At 36.3% G+C, this 22492-nt stretch overlaps 1 protein-coding gene across 4 annotated transcripts in view; it reads right to left on the reverse strand.

Annotated features, from left to right (window-relative positions):
* Positions 1-202: 202 nt before the first annotated feature.
* Positions 203-22492, reverse strand: part of Edem2 (ER degradation enhancer, mannosidase alpha-like 2) — a 479713-nt gene continuing 457423 nt past the window's right edge. For all 4 annotated transcript variants that reach the window (XM_067765952.1, XM_067765951.1, XM_067765953.1 and 1 more), the window contains one exon: positions 203-1660. In XM_067765952.1, coding sequence (XP_067622053.1) covers positions 983-1660 — 678 coding nt within the window. In that variant the 3' untranslated portion in view covers positions 203-982. The remainder of the gene's footprint in view (positions 1661-22492) is intronic.

Below are 22492 nucleotides of genomic sequence, written 5' to 3' on the forward strand. Positions count from 1 at the left end.
CGCCCAAAGAAATGACTAGTAATTCAGATTGATATTATTGACAGGTTGACTTAGCACATTCTTTTTAACAGCTGACGACGTAGCACATTTACATATCATTGACTACAGCACATAAAAATGAAAATATTTTTTTTTTGTGATTTTGAATTCAGTTTTAAAACTGCATTAAAATAAAATGTTTCAAAAAAATTGACTTAGCACATTTTCACATTAAGCTAACGATATATATCGACTTATCCTATGAGAAAGGTCGTAACTAAAAACTTTTGTTAAAAAGGACGTATCTCATGCATTCTGTTAATAAATTCGTATCTGAGCGAAGTCTTTAATAAAGTGGTATCTCAGAAGACCGGTTAAAAGGGTTGTAGCTGAAAAAATTATTTTTCTGTTAAAAAGCTTTGAATATAATTTTATTTATTTCCTTTTAACAATTAGATTCATGTGTCTTGTATAGACTTATTTTGTTTCGTTGATTTTCCGACAGGGTGGATACTTGATGTACATATGTTTGAGCGATTTTCCGTCATCCCTTGTCAAATTTGGTTTCAAGTATAGTTTAGCATTTTAAGTCGTTAACGAATTGTGAAAATAAATAAAAATTAATTTAATTCATAGCTCTACAGTCAAAAATTTTGTTTATTTCAATTACCACCTTTTTAACTGGCCTCCTGCGATACGACTTTATTAACAAATTCGCTGAAATACGGCCTGTTTACCAGAATGTCTGAGATACGTCCGTTTCAACAAAACTTTTAAGTTACGATATTTCTATAAGGTTAGGACGATACGTACATTCATACGTGTATTTTTGACATTCAATTGATTTAATATTCAATATATTACAATACATATACATATATGTACATTCTTACGTGTATTTTCTACATTCAATAATAATAACGTAACCAAGTCAAAGTAGTTACTAATGTAATTTAGGCACTTCATTTAATCTAAGGGCGCAATTTTGTGGGCGTGACCACTACTATAGTTCCTCTTTAAACTCGTCTGATTCTGATGTCGCAGTTGCCTTTGTAGCTACATTTCCAGGTGAACTATCGCCACCTTTCTGAACTTTTTCTGTCCAACTTTCCATTTCGGAAACGGTTGAGCCTGATGTTTGGTCTTTTTTTTTTAGTGATACCGGGTCAATAATATCTTCAGTAGTATAAAGTTTTTTCGCAGTTGTTGGTTGTGATGAATTTTTTTCCAGTTGCCAACGTTTAAATTCGATCATTTGCATGAGTCTTACTGACATTTTTTGTTTTCTTTTTAAAACGGCACCCAGCTTGTTGTACTCCAGAGAATACATAAAAACGACTGGTATTGAAACGTCGTCGGTGCCGTCTCCAGACATAGCAAACATAGGTTGGGTTTCTCCAGATGAGCCAGGTACATTATCGCACACTATGAGTGCAATGGCACCGGCAGCTTCTGCCAATCGTGCTTTGCTTACAAATGTGCAATCTCCTCGTTCCACAATTAATATTTTGCCACTGATATCAGCGGAGTTAAGAGGACCATCGCAAGCCCGAAAAGGAATTGATATAATTAATTCTCCCTCCACGAATCTTTCTCCTGCTAATTCAGTACCAAAGTGTGAGGGGCCAGCCATCAATGCTATCCAGTCATTAGAGTTATTGTCCAGAGCATAAGCAACCGCCTGTAATACAATTGGGAAACCATTAAAACTTGATGTAAGTAATGTGAGTAGATATTTACAATTGGATATGAACTACACAGACCTCAAAAGCTATGACTAAATGAGTTAAAAAGGAGTAGTCATGAGAAAAAATCTATTTCCTTATCTACTAATAATCTCATTTAAAAATATGGGACCTACATATGTATTTATTGCAATATATCTATTTCTACAACATTAAAATTTTCTAAAAGAACAATAAATAAATAAACAATAAAATTTTCTAAATAAAATTTTCAAGCGAAGAAACGTATCTTTTAATAGAAGGGACCCTATCAGTAGAGGATGTTGTAAACCCCATAACCAGGAAACCCGAAACGCTCCTTATGTTTAAAAATTGTTTCTCAAAGAGATACGATTGAAGCTTTATTTTGAAATAGGTGGACAAGTATCAAAAATAGACAAACCCAATGCCAATCAGTAAACGCTGTTAGTATATCATAGTATAGCATAAGATAGCATTAGGATCATTTAATAATTACCATTGCAAGCTGCTTAACCTTCATTTTTACAATAAAATTTACCTAAACTTTTTCTGTATCTCTAACTCCCATTTGCCCATCGAAATGGGAAGAGCATTTTAAGACACTTGTAGAAGAGAAAACTATAGAGGAAAAATCTGACAAGTGCATAAACAAAAATATTAAAGTTAGATCTGAGACGTATTAAAAAATTCCAAGGTAATCTTAGATTCAATAAATAAATCAGGCAAGGCTACACGTAATTTAAACAGCCAAGTAGAGGCATACCAAAAATTTTCTAATGCCAGAGGCAAATTGGTGTCCTCACTAGCCAGACATAACTTAGAGGTAAACGTCCCAACTTCATTTGAACAAGATATAAATGTTGACTTTAGTACCATCTTTTTGGAAACTCAATCCGATTTAGAAAAAGTGTAGCCAAAGTTGAAAAGTTGAAAGTTAAACTTCACATTCAGTAAACCTCAAAATGCCACAAACAACAATGCAGTTCATTAAAACAGCTTCATTAATTCTGCCTGAATTTGATGGTAAATCAGAGAATTTGCATAGCTTTTCAGATGCCCTCGACATTCTTGAACAAATCTTGAAGCCATTGCAATCTCAGGGATAAAAACCAAGCTAAGAGGATCAGCTAGAAACCTTTCAAGCAAGATTCAATCCCAACCATAAGGCAAAAAATAAAATCTGCCATTAAAGGTGAAGCAGTGGAGGTTTGAACCGCAAAACTACTGAACACCCAACAACGTAGCAAAACTGCAAACCAGTATACTACTGAAATAGAGAAGCTTACAAAGTCTCTTAAAGGCGCATACATATCTGACGGATTAACGCAAATTCAGTGACCAGATACGCAGCAAAATCTGCTGCTAAAGCTATGTGCAAAAGCTGCTCCAATGATAAGGTGAAAATGATTATACAAGCTGGAATGCTCACTTCTATGAACGAGGCTACATCAAAATTGACAAGCTGTTGTACTGAGGTACGGGTAACCAAAATTCGGTATTACATATACGTCAACAAGGCTACAACCGTGGAGCTACCAAAGTAACAACTAGAGATGTCATCAGGGTGGTGAATTCAACACGCCTTGTAGACATAACAATAATTATAGACAAAAAAGCAACTCCCAGAGACAAAATAACAACTTTCAAAACAGGAATAGTCATTATAATAACCAAACGCGAAACAATACCCGCAATGTAAACTATACCCAGCAGGAAAACCAGCAAAACTCCACTTCAGCAGTAAATAATAAAAGAGTACGTGTACTTAATTTACAACTAAACAGCTCTTAATAATTCAATCTCAACTCTCTTGATAGACACAGGAGCAGACATTTCTATTATAAATAGGGACAAATTGGTAACAATACTGCAATTAATAATTTTCAAATAACCGATTTAAAAGGCATTGGCCAGGGAATAAGAAACACTTTAGAGATGATCTATTAATTAAACACAAATTTCGCGATGGAATTCTAGGTTATATTTTATAAAGAAATATAATTGCATTTTAGATTATGGTAAAAATTAATATAGATTAATTTTGAGACCCACAAACTATAATAATTCAAATGACAAATAGAGCACCTATAAATACAATTACAATACCCGCCAGATCTGAAGTAATTCGACAGATTTACGTAAAAATTGATAATTCACAGCTTCTTATTCCTAATCAAAAACTAACTGAAGGCATTTTCATTGCTAATACCATAACAAATAATGATAAAACTTTCATTAGAGTCATAAACACCACAGACAAACACGCAATTATTCAGAACTGTAATGTTAAAACAGAAAATTAAAATGATTATATATTAATTCAGGAGACTATCAATAATAATGATCATGATAAAGAAAAATTTGACAGATTAATTAAACATTTTCCACTTTTTGTTAACCAACAATTAACTTCATTATGTTCAGAATACATAGACATATGTATTTGCATTAGGAACAGAACCTCTAGCTTGCAATAATTTGTATAAACAAGAATAAATTATTAAAGATTATATAAAAAACCGTTTAATTACAGGTTACCTCAAGTACAAAAAGGTGAAATAAGTAAACAAGTCAATAATTAATCAAATATGATATAATAGAACTGTCTACGCCAGAATACAATAGCCCCGTTCTATGAATTCCCAAAAAATCATTAACCGGTAACAGAGAAAAGATTCAGACTAATGATTGCTTACAGAGCAGTAAACAAAAAATTAGCTGCAGATGAATTCCCACTTCCAAGAATTGATGAAATTTTTCCTCATTTAAAAAGAGCAAGATATTTTTCATGTTTGTACCTGATGACAAGTTTTCACCAAATATAATTAGACTCAGACTCTAGAGACATAACATCATTTACAGCAGACGAGAGCACTTATTGTTTATTGGCCTCAAAGTCGCGCCAATTCCTTCCAAAGAATGATGACTTTAGCATTAGTAGGCCTTAAGCCTTCACAGACTTTTTTGTATATGGACGATTTAGTAGTGTTAGGTTGCTCCGAAAAGCACATGATGAAAACTTTACGAGACGTATTCTGAACTTGTAGAAAACATAATTTAAAACTAAATCCCGATTAACGATTATTTTTTAGTCAAGAAGTTACTTATCTTGAACATCAATGCACTAGTAAAGCAATTTTACCAAATCCAAATAATATCGAAATTGTTCAAAATGACCCAACTTCAAAAACTGCTAACGATGTAAGACGGTTCGAATATTTCGCAGAATACTCGAGAATTTTAACAAGACGCTTTAAAAAGAATATTTTCATCAATTGTATATGTGAAGGAGGCGTTAATTATCCCAATCATTTTGCAATATCCAGACTTCAGTAAAGAATTTTGTGTAACAACTGTGGTGCATTTCTTAGTGAAGAATATGAAGACAAACAACTCCCTATTGCCTACGCGTCACGATCATTTACAAAAGGCGAAATTAACAAAGCGACAAAGACCATACGTATACGGTGGAAAATGTTTGATTAAAACTGAGTATCGCCCGTTAATATATCTCATTTCAATGGAAACCCCTTCATCAAAAATTAACCAGAGGAGACTGAGTAGTGTAGATTTGGAAGATTATAAATTTGAAGTGAGGTACATAGCTGGAAAAGAACATTACGTAGCGGATGCACTATAGCGCATCGATATTAAAAGTCTTAAAGAAATGACAGCAGAAGCGTGTAAAATATTGAAAGTAACAACAAGATCAGAAACTAAACGAAAATAGAGTAATAATTTTAAAAATGAAGAAAGTAAAAGTCAAACCGAAAATCCTATAATATATAAAGCGCTTAATAAGTGTGAAGTAAAAAGACTAGTCGAGCTCATTTTTGATCCTCCGAAATTGCATTTCAGAAAAGGAAAGAAAATTTGTAGCGTAATAGGTACAAGCAGGCTGATTGTTGAGGCGAAGATTGACTTAGGACAATACCAGGCTTATGAAAGAAGAAGGCAATTTAGGACATGTAAAAATACACTTGTCCTTAGGAGACAAATTGTTTACATATACTCGAGTAAATAAATTTAAGGAAATAGGTAGAAAAGTTCTCAAAAATATAATTATTGCATTAACTCCGGGGGTTGTGCACGTGACAAACATTGAAAAAAATTTAGAAAATTCTTAATATATATCCCGATGACCCTGTTCTTGGTGGCTATCCAGGAATCAACCGTACAATAAACAAAATCAAACAAAAATATTACTGTTAAAATATAAAAGATATGACATCTTCAATTTTTAAAACGACCTTGCGGATATGGGGCTTTATCAAGTAAATAGTGCTTTAAATAAGTTTGGTAAATGCTTGGATCTCGTATATGTTAGTGACGTTTCTAAACTCGCATTGGTTCGATGTGACCCATTGGTATTGCCCGAGGACGTGTATGACTCACCATTGGAGATTATTGCTGAAACATCCCGACAACTAAAACATGTTGTTTCCAGTCAAAACGATTTGTCTTCTGTTCGCTTTTTATTTAGAAAAACCGACTTCGAAATGCTGAAAGACAAGGTATCCAATATAATTTGGCCTCAATATGACGGAGATGTTGAAGAAAGCGTACTGCGTTTCACTAATGTGTTACACCGCATTTTTCATACTTGCATTCCTCAAACTTCTCGCCCTAGAGCCCCTTTAAAACTGCCTGGTGCACTAGAGGATTGAACTACTTAAAAAATAAAAAAAACTCGCTGGTTTAAGCGATATAAGTAATCTGGCTTGTCAAGTGACTATGGTTTTTATTCTATTTTACGTCACAAATATAATTCTCTGAGCAAGATATGCTACAGGACCTACTGAGAAAAGCTAAAGCTTCATCTTTCTTCCAATCCGAAGTCGTTCTACGGTTTTGTTAACTCCAAACGTAAGACTACTGGTTTTCCTTCTGTCATGCAATTTGACAAGATGATTTCAAGTGATGCGTCATAATTGCTGATATGTTTGCTGATTTCTTTAAATCGTCGGCTTCACGACAACCTAGACCTCCACCTGGGTTACCAGTGCTTGACTGTGTACGAGTTCTGTTAATATCTGCTACAGATGTAATTTTAAAGCTAGAAAACCTGAAGACTTCTTATTCTAGTGGTCCTGATAAGATTCCCACTGTTGTTCTGAAACGTTGCGCTGAGTTTCTTTATCAGCCCTTAACTAATATACTTAACGCCTCTCTAAAACCAGGAACATTTCCTAGTTTCTGGAAAGAATCTTTTATAATACCACTGTACAAAAGTGGCAGTAAATCTTGTGTAGCAAACTATAGAGGAATTGCAAAACTTAGTGACATACCGAAGCTTTTCGAGTGCATTGTTACAAAACAGTTAGCTCACTCACTATATCCAATAATCCACCCGTCTCAGCATGGGTTCTGCAGAGGTAAATCAACCGAATCAAATTTGCTTGAGTTCACAACGCAAGTCTCTAGAAACTTTAGAAATAACCTTCAAACAGATGTAATTTACCCAGACCTTAGCAAGGCTTCTGATAAAGTTTCTCATACAATTCTTATTAACAAATTTGACTGCATGCGGTTCTCATCGACGTTTCTCGGATGGATCTCCACTTACTTAACAGGAAGGAAGCAAAAAGTGATCTTTAACGACGCCTCATCGCAATTCATCAAAGTTACATCTGGCGTGCCTCTAGGAAGCCATCTTGGGCCGCTATTGTTTTTATTATTTATCAATGATCTTCCAAGTATGTTAACTCGCTCCGTGATTTTAATGTACGCCGATGATGTAACGTTCTTTAGACTCATTCAAAGCCCTGGAGACAGACTACTTCTACAGAACGATTTGGATAGCTTAGTTCCATGGTACAATGCCAATCAAATTGCCCTCAACCTAAACAAATGCAAATTCATGAGTTTTACTAGAAAATCATATCAGGTATATAATTATTCGATATGTGACTACCAGCTTCAGCAAGTTACTAGCTTCATCGATCTCTGTGTGACAATGGACCCCAAACTAGACTTCAAATATCATACTAAAACTTGTGTGACTCGATCTAGAGGTGTGTTACCTTTCCTTAAATGATGGTCAACAGAATTTATGGACCCTTACGTCACAGAAGCACTCTTTACTGCCTTAGTTCGACCGATACTAGAATACGCGTCAATTGTTTGGAACCCACAGTATCAGATTTATCAGGACAAGCTGGAATCGGTTCAAAAACAGTTCCTGCTTTTTGCGTTAAGTCACTTATCGTGGGATCCAACAAGGAATCTTCCATCCTATAATAGCCGGTTGTGATGGCTGAATGGTTATAGCAGCGGCGCCTAAACGTTGCTGATGAAGGAATTTAGCAGTTCCCGAAATGGATCTATACAACGAGCTTTGGCACTTGTCTAATTTTTTTCTTTCTTCTATTCTAATTAAAAAATTTTTTCAATTAAGAAAAAATTTATCATAACAATAATAATGATAAAACATTATTGTTAGGCCTTGAGCTCGATTCGAACCCACGATCTTACAAATCAGTAGGCCGATATAACAACAAAAATTGTTAATACATCTCAGAGCACGGGGAAAAAAGTGTCATTAAAAATATGACAATATGGCAGCATTGCCATCAAACAAGTCCAATTTCCACATCCATTCTGCAACAGATGTCGCAGTGTTGTGAATACCAAGTGGCACGAACCAGAATAGAAGTAGGATTAATGAAGACAAACAAAAAACCGCTGTGATGGCTGAATGGTTATAGCATCGGCGCCTAAACGTTGCCGATGAAGGAATTTAGCAGTTCCCGAAATGGATCTATACAACGAGCTTTGGCAGTTGTCTAAATTTTTTCTTTCTTCTATTCTAATTTAAAAATTTTTTCAATTAAGATAAAATTTATCATAACAATAATAATGATCAAAAATTATTGTTAGGCCTTGAGCTCGATTCGAACCCGCGATCTTACAAATCAGTAGGCCGATATAACAACAAAAATTGTTAATACATCCCATAGCACGGGGAAAAAAGTGTCAATAAAATATGACACTATGGCAGCATTGCCATCAAACAAGTCCAATTTTCACATCCATTCTGCAACAGATGTCGCAGTGTTGTGAATATCAATTGGCACGAACCAGAATAGAAGTAGGATTAATGAAGACAAACAAAAAACCGCTGTAATGGCTGAATGGTTATAGCAGCGGCGCCTAAACGTTGCCGATGAAGGAATTTAGCAGTTCCCGAAATGGATCTATACAACGAGCTTTGGCAGTTGTCTAAATTGTTTCTTTCTTCTATTCTAATTAAAAAATTTTTTCAATTAAGAAAAAATGTATCATAACAATAATAATGATACAAAATTATTGTAAGGCCTTGAGCTTGATTCGAACCCGCGATCTTACAAATCAGTAGGCCGATATAACAACAAAAATTGTTAATACATCCCAGAGCACGGGGAAAAAAGTGTCAATAAAATATGACACTATGGCAGCATTGCCATCAAACAAGTCCAATTTTCACATCCATTCTGCAACAGATGTCGCAGTGTTGTGAATATCAATTGGCACGAACCAGAATAGAAGTAGGATTAATGAAGACAAACAAAAAACCGCTGTGATGCCTGAATGGTTATAGCAGCGGCGTCTAACCGTTGCCGATGAAGGAATTTAGCAGTTCCCGAAATGGATCTATACAACGAGCTTTGGCAGTTGTCTACATTTTTTCTTTCTTCTATTGTAATTTCATAATTTTTTCAATTAAGAAAAAATTTATCATAACAATAATAATGATACAAAATTATTGTTAGGCCTTGAGCTCGATTCAAACCCGCGATCTTACAAATCAGTAGGCCGATATAACAACAAAAATTGTTAATACATCACAGAGCACGGAGAAAAAAGTGTCAATAAAATATGACACTATGGCAGCATTGCCAACAAACAAGTCCAATTTTCACATCCATTCTGCAACAGATGTCGCAGTGTTGTGAATATCAATTGGCACGAACCAGAATAGAAGTAGGATTAATGAAGACAAACAAAAAACCGCTGTGATGGCTGAATGGTTATAGCAGCGGCGCCTAAACGTTGCCGATGAAGGAATTTAGCAGTTCCCGAAATGGATCTATACAACGAGCTTTGGCAGTTGTCTAAATTTTTTTTTTCTTCTATTCTAATTTAAAAAATTTTTCAATTAAGAAAAAATTTATCATAAAAATAAAAATGATAAAAAATTATTGTTAGGCCTTGAGCTCGATTCGAACCCGCGATCTTACAAATCAGTAGGCCGATATAACAACAAAAAATAAATAAATAAATATAAGAAAATATAACCAAATATGCATCCCCTGCGGTAAAAACTAAATTAGTGCACATTTAAAAAAAAACATTAACCTCCAAAAGCTTTCGATATAGTTCAGATCGACACGATTGGTCCACTCCCAATAAAAAGCAAACATGCAAAAACAGTGGCTAAAGCAGTATTCGAAAACTTCAAATTTATGGTATGAAAACAATCATAACGGATATGGGAACAGAATATAAAAATAATATATTTTAGGAATTATGTAACTTATAAAAAATTCAGCATAAAACCTCAACACCTAACCATAATCCAACTTAAGGCACTGTTGAACGCAGTCATAGAACATTCAATGAATATGCGCGTTCCTTCATATCCATTGACAAAATTGATTGGGATGAATACCTTAAGTGCTTTTCGTATTGCTACAATACGACACCCTCCACTGTTCACGGTTACTGTACCTTTGAATATAATTTGGAAAAACACCTCCAATACATGAATTTTCAGAAAAAGATACAATTAGTCCATTTTATAACTATGAGGCTTATGAAATAATATATGGACTACAAATAGGACAGCAAAGAGTTAGAAGATTAGTACAAGAAGCTAAAGAAAAACAAAAATTATTTTGTGATAGAAATATTCAAAGTAAGAAAATAAATACCTTCTATATGTCAGTGTTAGTTAGAGATGAAACAGTTCATAAATTAGATAGTAGATATAAAGGGCCCTATAGAGAAGAAAATATTGACAGAAAAAATGATTATAATTTAACTACATATAGAGTAGAAAATAATGTGAGAAAAAATAATTAAACTTTAACTAGCTATAGTGTTGAAAATATAGATAAGCAAAACAATGGTGTGATGGTAGCGTGCTCCGCCTACCACACCGAAGATACTGGGTTCACGCCCCGGGCAAAGCAACATCAAAACTTTAGAAACAAGATCTAAGCGGGGTCGCCCCGAGGCAGTGTTTGGCAAGCACTCCGAGTGTATTTCTGCCATGAAAAGCTCTCAGTGAAAGCTCATCTGCCTTGCAGATGCCATTCGGAGTCGGCATTAAATAAGTAGGTCCCGCGAATTGCGCCTTTCATATATTTATTTAAAAAAAATTACACGTTAAGTAATGAAATAAAAAAATTATAGTGCCTAACAAAATACTTAAGCCGATAGAGTAAGTAAAATCTAGCTTGTAAGAGTAAAAACAAAAATGTGACTTGATAATTTCAATTTGGTTATCTTATGAATAAAACCCTGCACCAAAGAAAAACAACCTAAACCTAAATACATTAAGTGAAATTCTCTGATTCACCCCATTATGCACTTATTACATAACAAATATTAAGGCTCTTGGTATTCGGTATTCGATTAACCGAATTATTCGAATATTTCATTCGGCGACTACTTAAAGTCAACTAACAGTATTGTAGTAATCAAAATATACAGACTATTCGCCCACTTGCGACTTGTCGATTAACCGTTAAATTACGACTAGTCGATAGTTATAATTTTCGGCTACAGGGAATGGACGTAGCAGCATATGTCATATTTGCCAAGGGTTTTGCTTATAATGTGCCAAATATTCAATTCAATATACCAGGTGCTGAATTCTCCACCTGTGAAAAACTAAAAAATGTACACTGATTGAAAACTCAAATGCACACAAAATTTACATTTTAAATTTTCATGCGATTCCGTAAGGCCTTGTGCACACCGTTTTGATAAATGAGCGTCTTTGCGCCAATATCGCTTAGAAAAATTAAAACTGAGTTGTCAGACGTGCACTGTTAAATTTATTCAGATTGTTCAAACCACGGAAACATTAAACTTTGTACAATTTTAGTGAGGTACTTCTCAGAACGACAGGGCATGCAAGTTAAAATATTAGAATTTGATAAACTTCCTGGAGAAACATCTGATTTTTTGTCGAACTTTATGTTCAATGTCATACAGAGCTTTGAATTACGCGAAAAGGTAGTTGGAATTTGTGCTGACAACAGTAATACTAATTTTGGTGGTGCGTTAAGGCGGGGCAAAAACAATATTTGCCATAAAATCCAAGAACAAATAAATTAAATATTGTATATAAAGATTTAAGATGAAAAAATTGATATATTTATTTCATTGGATGAATGATTGACCCTTAGATCGGTAGATTTGGTTGGGTTTGGCGTTGCGGAAAAACGTATCTCTCTATGGTTGGGTAGGGGAGAGGGGAGGAGCGACTCCCAGGGGTTGAATGACAGAATCTCCACTCCGCTTACTGTCGGTGCGCTTTAAATAGATAAATAGATGGGTATTCGGGTGGGATGACATTTATTACATCATCATCGATTGCGGGATCGTGTTCGCCATCGCTGTGCGGTAAATCGGTATTTCTGGTGGCTAGCAAGCAGCTTAAGCTCCTTGCACTCACGACTTTCTGCCTCTGCTTTTTTCTTCCTGAAAATGAGTCTCGCTTCCCTTTTCAAATCGCAGTAGCATTTACACATTCCTATTGTTGCGCTCGCTTTTAACATAGCCCTGTAGGCAGCGTCTTTTCTTTCGGTTGCAATGCGGCATTCTTCATCGTACCAGTTGTTTTTCCGTGGTTGCTGGTAACAGCAGCAGTACGAAGTGCTTTGGAGATATGGAGACTGAAAACAAACGCGGATCTTTAACTAAACATGCCATGATATCAATAACTAAACACTTTGTTATCCCGATTTAAGCAGTTACTAGATTAGATTTATTCATTTTCTTTCAAATCAAACAATATTTTTACATGTGTATATACATATATAGAATTGCCACTTAAATTAACACATTGAAATTAAATGAAAGAAAAGTGAGGCATTCTGTAAAATTATCTAAAACTTTAGTTTTGAATGCCATCTCGAAATAAATTAGTGAATATATAAAAATGTGTTTGGGGTGAAGATAGTTAATAAGCTATAACCTAAGTTGAAGTTAAAGTTACAATAAGCAAATAAAATGTATAAACATTAGAAAATAGCAATGTTAATTTTAAATTACTCAGTGGCAAGTTTTGATGTCGTCGTGTGACTGCTCTAATAAGAATGATTTGATAGATTTTAAAAATCCACGCATGGCTCAACTATATGGTTCGCTCATCTCATCAGCTGATTCTATTTTTTTCATTGCACTGGATTGGATTGTCAGAAGGAGATGGCAAACTCAAAATGAAACCAGCACATTGACAATATTTTCTTACTACACAAAAAAACTGCTAAGTTCTATGTTTTCATTCCATTCCATTCGTCCAACACCAACACGCTGATTTTGACAAACTGAACAAAGGTATGTTGTTGCTGTAGCGATGAGTCAATCGTATAGTTGAGCCATGAATTCACGCATATTTCTAATGACACGTATAGACGCAGGTAACGTACTGATAGCTTTACAAGATACGATAGTAAAATAGTTATTATAATGGGTAGTAAGAGATGTGGGTACAACAAGTCCGAGTCAGTTTTGCCTGAAATTATAATTACCCGTGACTAGGCTGTGTAAATACCTTCAGCGAATAAAGAATATTGTGGCGAATACTAGCAACACTAAGGGATACTATCATCTCTAAGCCGATACTGAGCAGTGACTTGTATGCACATAACCAAATTAATCAATACGCACAAACACATGCATATTTCTTATCTGAGATGCTTCCAAAAGTAGGCAATTATCTGTGGAAGTGCCACTCACATATACACGCGCATATCAAAAGCTATACAAGTGCATCTGTAGTTATAATTTTATAGCAGTAACTAAGAAATTCTGGAAACGCCTAGAAGTATGGAACGAGAAAATCGAAGAGTATAAAAGAGCGCAATCTGAGCAATCAGCGATGAGTTTGATTTAAGCACGCTATCTGTCGAGAAGTAGTAGTATTGTGAAGCACTTGAATAAAGGACATTTTACATTATTGAATAGTGGAGTTATTTATTCAACAGTTTAGTGATTCGAACGTTAGTAGAAGGTTGCAAATAAGAGGAATTGCACTTAATTCGTTACAATTGGTGTCAGAAGTGGGATTGTTGAATAAATTCCGAAGATTTTGAATAGAACTTGGACATGGCAAAGTTGAGTGAATTAAAGATCCAGCAACTGAAAAAGGAGTTGGAGAACCGTGGATTGAATACAACCAGCAATAAGATCGAACTTCAAGCACGGCTACGAGAGGTAATGGATTCGCAAGGAATTGATGTGGACGAGTATGTCTTTTATCCTGATGTGGAAGAGCCAGCGACTAAAATGGAGGAGAAGAATCCATTGCCAAGTGTCGACACTAACGCGATACTAGCAGTGTTGAAGCAAATGTCGTCACAAATATCAATGTCATCTCAGCTGGAATCCCAGAAGACATATATGTCATCTCAACTGGAAGAACAAAAGACAAATATAACATCTCAACTGGCCGAACAGAAGACATATATGGCATCCCAACTGGAATTGCAGGAGACACGCATAACCTCCAAGATTGAAGCACAAGAGGCACGAATAACGGAAATGCCGACGCAAATTTCAGCACAGATATCATCACAGATCTCTGCGCAACTGGAAGAGCCAGAAGGACGTATTTCTTCGAAGCTGGAGACGCAGGATACAAAAATGTTACAACTCGAGGACAAAATCGATGCCGAGATCGAAACATTGAGAGGTCGTATACAGGAGTTGCAACTAAATCGCCCCGCAGTTTCAGCGAGTAATTCAAAGGTAAAGACACCATCCTTTGATAGTTCTGTTCCTTTTCACGTGTTTAAGCTTCAGTTTGAGAACACTGCATCAGTGAACAACTGGAATTCTGAAGATAAAGTTGCTGCACTGTTCGTGGCATTGAAAGGGCCTGCAGCTGAAATCTTGCAGACGATTCCAGAGTACGAACGGAACAGTTTTGAAGCATTGATGGCCGCTGTCGAGAGACGTTATGGAAGCGAGCATAGAAAACAGATATACCAAATTGAATTGCAAAACCGTTACCAAAAAGCGAATGAGACTTTGCAGGAGTTCGCATAGGATGTCGAAAGGCTGGCCCATCTAGCAAATGCCGACGAACCCGTGGAATACACCGAGAGGGTAAAGATCCAGAGTTCTTTAAATGGCATACGGGACGTGGAAACGAAGCGAGCTACATACGCAAACCCAAAGCTAACATTTGCTGAAACGGTATCCTATGCACTGACTCAGGAAACAGCGTCACTTTTGAGTAACCTTGCGTACAAAGCTCATCATGTAGAAGTGGAAAGACCAGATTGGGTAGACACAATTTTGGAAGCACTGAAGGGATCACAACAGAAAAATGACGGAGCTATGGAGTGTTTCAAGTGCGGTAACTCAGGTCACATTGCTCGTCATTGCTGCACCGGTCCTGGTAGTTCCAACTTGGTTGGTCGTAAACGTAAAGCAGGAGATAAGCAAGAGCAAGTCAGATGTAGAGATCGAGAGCTAGCTCCAGCTATTGAATGTCCTGTGATATCTGTGTCGCAAATTGGAAGAAACTCGAGCAGTCTTACCGTCAAAGGAAATGTGGATGGCAAGGAGCGTGTACTGACTGTAGATATGGGCGCATCTCATTCCTTAATCCGATCTGATTTTGCCAACAGGAGAGTAAAGCCATTACGTGGAGCAAGGTTGCGTACGGTCACAGGCAAGTATAACCAAGTCCAAGGAGAAGTGGTATGTGAGGTCTTAATTGGAAGGTCATGGTTCTACACAAATTCATTGTGGCGGAGATTGTTGATGAAGTCATTGGGAGTGGACTTCTTAGTTGACCATGACATCAGGATCGACATGCAAAGAGGGAATATGTGCTATAAGAACCAGGGTATATCATTTAACTTTAGTTTGGAGAAAGGGTTCAGCAGTAGGCGAGTGCTGGTGGAGGAAATTCGACAGAAACCACAAAAGTCAAGGAAAGTAGATCGGCAAAGGTTGATGGAACGAATGGGCCAAACAAATCAAAACCGAAGGTACCTGCGAGATAAACACTGGCATTGAAATCCCCTAATGGACGCACTAAAACGAACGAAAGAATTTCCCAGAAAGAATGCAAGGGTGGTTTCAAGCCAGGGCGCACTACTGTTGGGAAACGTCGGAACGATACTGATTATGTGAAGCCAATCCGTCAAGAGCAAGCTCTACAAAGTAGTTCATTGGCCAAACCATGATGGAATTATAGAAGGTGGCGGATGTAAGCAGCTTCTCGCTCTAACGCCGCCATCCTGAACGCCCTTAGAGATAAGAATGTTGTCGCTTTACAAAAATACTTTTTTATTCAAAGAAAAAAGTGTACTTAAAAGCATAAAAATCGTATTTTTTTTTTTAAATATGCAACGGCATCACTTTTTTATCCAATTTTGCTTTGTGTTGACTTTTCTTTCTATCAAATGTGTGACAATTATCAAATAAAAGTTTGTTTACTTAACGAAATCGGGTAAAAAACGCTATTTTCTGCGGAAAAAAAAGCAAATATTTGTGTTGTGTGGTAAATACAAGAGTATTCTTTTGTTTACACCAGTTTAATTGTGTTTTTGTTAAGCATTAAAGAGAAGAAATGCAGAAAATTTGCTGCACATAATTGTTTGTTTGTATGTGCATTTAAATATGTAAACAAATTGTCATTAATTGGGAAAATTTCTTTAATGAAGACAAACATTTGCAGAAAAAAACCGATTTTCGCGGAAAATTGGAATTTTGCCAGCATATAAAAGTAAGAAGCATCATAATTCTCCTTTATGTGATATATTTATTAATAATAATGTGAAATTTATTGTTTCAGAGTGATTTTGTTCCCCTCATATATCTACATATATTTGCTTCCTAAGTGGACATATGAAGAAAACGGAATTTAGGTAAGGAATTAATTAAAAAATAAGAAATTGAAGGATTTGATACTAATGGTCCATGTATGAACATGTTCTATAGGTGGATTCTTATGCATTCTATTGTTGCTGGTGGGCCAAAGTCGCACATCTGCATATACAGGTAAAAGTTTGGCTTTTTGTTTTTTTGTTGTTGCTGTAACCACAAAATACCTCAAAGATTTAGGGGAATGTTATTGTTGTGGGCAGGACTTCGCGCTGGATGTTTTTGTTAGTTTTATTTTAGTAAAAGATTAGTGAAATTTTATATTAATGCATTTCTCTTAAAATTGTACAGGTGAATCATTACTGTCCGTGGCTGCTGTTAATGCTGACGGAAGTGTGCCTTCTCTTGTCTTAAGGTAAAAGTGTCACATAGATTTTGGTTTCCATTAGAGAAGTTTAAGTGGGGTCCACAGTCAAATTAAGATTTTTCTACACATGTCCCACCTATTTAAAAAAAAATATGTTGGAGGACCTTCTTGGAAAAAATTGTAGAGGGAAAGGTCGAGAGGGATGGAGAAGGAAACGAGAAAAGGAGATGGGGATAGAAGAGAGTGAATGACTGGGCGGAGGAGGGAGAGAAGATACTAGTCTAGTAGTGTTACCTTTTTACAAGCTTTTATTTAACTTGCCTTTTATGTATGTCCCTGAAACTTATAGGATGTTTAGTGACGCCGTGGCAATGCAGTCTTAAATAAAAAAAATTTTGGAAAAGTTACGAAATGCGGCCCTCCGTTCCCCTCACTGGAACAGTATCTTTAAATAACTATAACTCTTCGTGATTAATAATATTCGGCTTGTGGGACATATAGATAGAGTTCTTAGTAATTTTTGAAAAGTGAGTAGTGGCGCTTCCTCCTGCCTTAACCCCCCACCTGCTTCGCCTTTAACCTTTTTTATAAATCGGGACATTTTTACGCTTATTTGTCCTAGACCAATAATATTGTAACGAATTTACTTGCAAATCCTCTTATTTGCCCTTTAGCTAAGTTCGTATCACTAAACTGTTGAATAAATAACTCCAATATTGAATAATGGAAAAATGGCTTTTATTAAAGTACTTCACAATAACACTTATACTTTGCAACTAGTTGGCTTAATAACCAAACTGATAGCTAAAATGAAACTGACTTTCAAAATAATACTGCTATTGCTCGCTAGATAGCGTCTTAATCGAAACTGCTTGATAGCTCAAATCAAACTGAATTCCAGCGCCTCTACATTTGCTGCCTTTTATACTCTCTGATTTCAACGTTCGCATCTTCTAAGCGCTTCCAGAATCTACTAGTTGCCATCAGCTCTCAAACTTTTCAGCTGTAACTACAATTGCACGATTTTATAGCTTCTCTCATTGCATACTTTCAGGAGTATCTCAGATATATGCATGTGTTTGTGCATTGACTCTCCGCTGCTCGTATACGTACATGGTACATATGTGTAGACGCAATTATTGTTTCGTTTATGTAGATACATAATGATTGAATTATTGATGTGAATTCACGTCACTGCTTAGCATTGACCTAGAGATGGCAGCACCCTTAGTTTTGCTAATATTCGTAACAATATTTCGTATATTTCATACAAATAGAGGTGAAACTAGTTTTGGAAAATAGGTTTTTGGATGTGTTATCGATGCTGATGGTTATTTGCCGGATATAGATCCAGCACGTTCCGAGAACAAGCACCATCTTATCTTAATCTTAATAATATTATAGATGCAAAAGTTTGGATGCTTAGATATTTGGATGTTTGTGTCCAGACGTTTGTCTTTGTGACTCAATCACGCAAGAAGGTCTGGGCGGGTTTGGATGAAATCTGGCACACATATAGCCAATAGTCTAGAAGTATCTACTAGCTATATATTTTTGGAAAGGGGGGGGGGGGGGACTCCCACGACCCCTTGTAATAGTTACTTTTTAATAATTTTTACACATTATAACTTTATGTATGACCTTTATGGCGACCACCGTGGTGTGATGGTAGCGTGCTCCGCCTACCACACCGTATGCCCTGGGTTCAAACCCCGGGCAAAGCAACATCAAAATTTTAGAAATAAGATTTTTCAATTAGAAGAAAATTTTTCTAAGCGGAGTCGCCCCTCGGCAGTGTTTGGCAAGCGCTCCGGGTGTATTTCTGCCATGAAAAGCTCTCAGTGAAAACTCATCTGCCTTTCAGATGCCGTTCGGAGTCGGCATAAAGCATGTAGGTCCCGTCCGGCCAATTTGTAGGGAAAATCAAGAGGAGCACGACGCAAATTGGAAGAGAAGCTCGGCCTTAGATCTCTTCGGAGGTTATCGCGCCTTACATTTATTTTTTATTTATGACCTTCACCAATATTACAAACTCAGTGGGTCAAATAAGTCGAGGGCTTACAAAATGAGCAGTGACACCCTCCGTCCCCCCTCCCCTCCTCTCCTAATATGGTGAAAAATCTATAGATGTTTAAAAATTAATATACATTTTCTCCTAAATCAATAGTTTTGGTACATGGTTCATACAGATCGAGATTTAAACAATTTTGGAAAAACGATCGGTGTTGCTCTCCTTCTCCTCCCGCCATTCGCCTTCCTTCAATTGTTTTCATTACCACGCTTTTATTAGCTTCACCTGTATGTTTGTTTGTAACTCTTCATTCGCTTCATCGCGCCTGCCTTATTAACATGCTTTTATAATTAGCTTCACCTTATTTGAAATCCGTCTGGGTCATATCGAGACCCTTCCGGGATCATTTCTGTATAGTTTTCGGGATACGTCCGGGATCCCGTTGGAGTTATTTTGGGACTTCTTCGGGACTATGCCGGGATCATTTGGGGGGACAATTGCGTTGAGAAGCTAAAAATTGCGCTGGCAACAAAATAGCCTCATTTGGTTATTTTAGCCGCCTGTTACCTGTCTCGGGTATATTCTAAGCCCCTAATCCCGCTGGGGGTCGACATAAATCTGAACAACATTCGGTATATGGTTACACAGATGTATTCCAAGCAATTTATATAATTTATTTTTTACTTTACAGAGGAGCCTCGTTATATAAATTTTAGTACTGCTCGTTCTTCGTAATCTGTTTTGCTTCCCAGGTAACTATACCCTCAAAACTATAAACCACTCAACACGTACTTATATAGTTACATGCGACACTACGGATTGCAGGAATGGTAGCTTTACACATTTACTGTACAACATGCCAAGAAAGGAAAAGCGGATCTCTTTACAGCACATCTAAACCCTAAAATAATACAAATAGAACTGGAGTTTCGCGTCTCGATCTCTAACAAAATATCAGAGTAATAGGTTACTTTAATAATAAGCTACAGACTTATCTACATATACATTTACATATTTCGTTAGCAGTTTAAGAAAAACAACTCCGAAAAGATTATATAACAATATTAATTGTAAAATAGGCTGAAAAAAGTAAACCAGAGATAACAAACGTGGAGTAAAATAGTTTAAAGATCCAAATAAAATTTTACAATAATAAAAATAGAAAGGCAAATATGTATAGGAAAATTAAATAAAAGAATTTCATTGCGATAATGTGAGATAAAAATAAAATTAAAAGGAGTTTCTGAAATAAAAAAGTTAAAAAAAGAGAGAATGGTAGAAAATATACTTAAGAAAACTAAATTCCACATATTAAAAAAGTGTATAAACTTACGGTTAAGATTTATGTAAAAGGCACAAAATTATACTTACATATATATATATATATATATATTAAGTTTCTTTAACATCATTAAAACAGTAATAGTTTAAATAAATTTAATAAAAACAAATAAATAGTGTTTTTTTTATTTCTGTTGTTATTAAAAACAGAATGTCGAAAGCAAGTTGTTTCTTATGTCATAAGACATGGGCAAAAGAAGGGTATAAACTTTATCATGTACCGAAAAGCGAAATAAAAAGACAATTATGGTCAGAGTTATGTGGCGTTGGGTTGCCACAATCGGCAAAAATATGCGGTCTTCACTTTTCAGCAAGTGATTTTGTATCTGGGTCAGACCGAAAACGTATAAAATTAAGCGGGGATGCAGTACCAATGATCGTCGAAACTCTTACAACGGATATAGAGTTTTCAAAGTTTAACGACGTATCAACGCAAACTGAGAAATTAATTTTTTTTACAAAAATATTCTAGAGGTATTTTCGTCAGCCTTATTATGATGTTATCTTCTTAAAAACTATGTTCCGCGCGGTTGGTTTTTACAAACTTAGTAGAAAATTTAACCACAGACCCATAAAGTGCGATAACGAGGCCTTCGTGAATACCCCAATTGATAATAGTATGTTGACGTATCTTGTTTAGATCCGAAAGAGACCAATATGTCGCAGCACTTGAAGCAAAGGTAGCAGCATTTACTGTTCAAGCATAGGAACACGCGCACCTTCGGTCGAGTTTACAGGGGATTTTTACCGAGGGCCAAATACGTAAGCTGGAGTACCCTGAGAAGTTAATTCATTGGTCCTGGAAAGACATGTCGCCAGCCCTAGCTTTACATGCAGCTGGGCCAAGAGCATATAGGCATTTGCTGAAGAGCGGTTTCCCCCTTCCGTGCGAGTCGACTGTGTCGAAGTGGTGTCAAAAACTTAAGTTCGAGGACGGTGTCATTCGATTTTCACTAAGCGTGATGCGTAACGCAAGCGATATGCCAGTAGACGATAGGCTTTGTATTGTATCTCTTGATGAAATGAGAGTCGAATCGACATACGAATTTGATACGCTCACAGATGCCATCCGTAATTCCAGTAAGATGGTGTAAGTAGCGATTGTGCGCGGACTTAAGCGCTCATGGAAGCAACCGGTTTTTTGCGCGTACGATTGTAAAATGACGAAGAAAGTTTTGTTTACTATTATCAAAAAGGTGGCAGAAGTAGGCTACCCAGTGGTGGGCATTGTATCGGATATGGATCCCGGAAACCAGGGCCTTTGGAGAGAACTTAATATAACCGTTGGTATGTAAAACTTTTTATTTTTATATTTATGTAAAAACCACATAGATGGTATATATTTTAGATCAAACGTGGTTTACGAATCCAGCAAGCGGTGGGACAATTTTTGTTTTTGCTGACCCACCACATTTAATAAAGCTATTGAGAAATCATTACTTTGATAGTGGGCTGAAGTTCCAAGGTAATTTATTGACCACCCGTAGCATCGCTGATGTACTACGAAGAACGGAAGTATCTGATGCGTCAATAACCTACAACATATCTGAAAGTCATATGGCCGTGCATCATGCCGGACGGCAAAACGTTAAACTTGCTGCTCAAGTTTTTTCCCACACCACAGCTAGTGCTCTGCGACGCTGCGTAACATTGGGTATGGATATTTATATGGGTTCCGAGACTGCCTATTACTTCGATGTGGTGAACGATTGGTTTGACTTATTGAATTCAAAATTTAGTACGTTCCAATCGTTGCCTTCAAAAAAACCGTTTGGCATGGCTTTTAATGAGCAGCTGGAAACTCTTTCCAAAATGGACAACTGCATCCGGAATACTTAAGTTGGAAATAAAATGGTATTCTAATGACAAATGAGTCGCTGAGGTGTTTGTACCAGTATGTGCAGAAAAAATACGGATTACAATACATCCTTACGTACCGGTTAAATCAAGACGTCGTGGAAAATTTTTTTCCGCGATGCGTGCAAAAGGTGGGCTGTACGACAATCGTACCCCCATGCAATTTAAATACCGCAT

This window comes from Eurosta solidaginis, chromosome 2, assembly GCF_040869045.1.
Source record: "Eurosta solidaginis isolate ZX-2024a chromosome 2, ASM4086904v1, whole genome shotgun sequence".
NCBI lineage: Eukaryota > Metazoa > Arthropoda > Insecta > Diptera > Tephritidae > Eurosta > Eurosta solidaginis.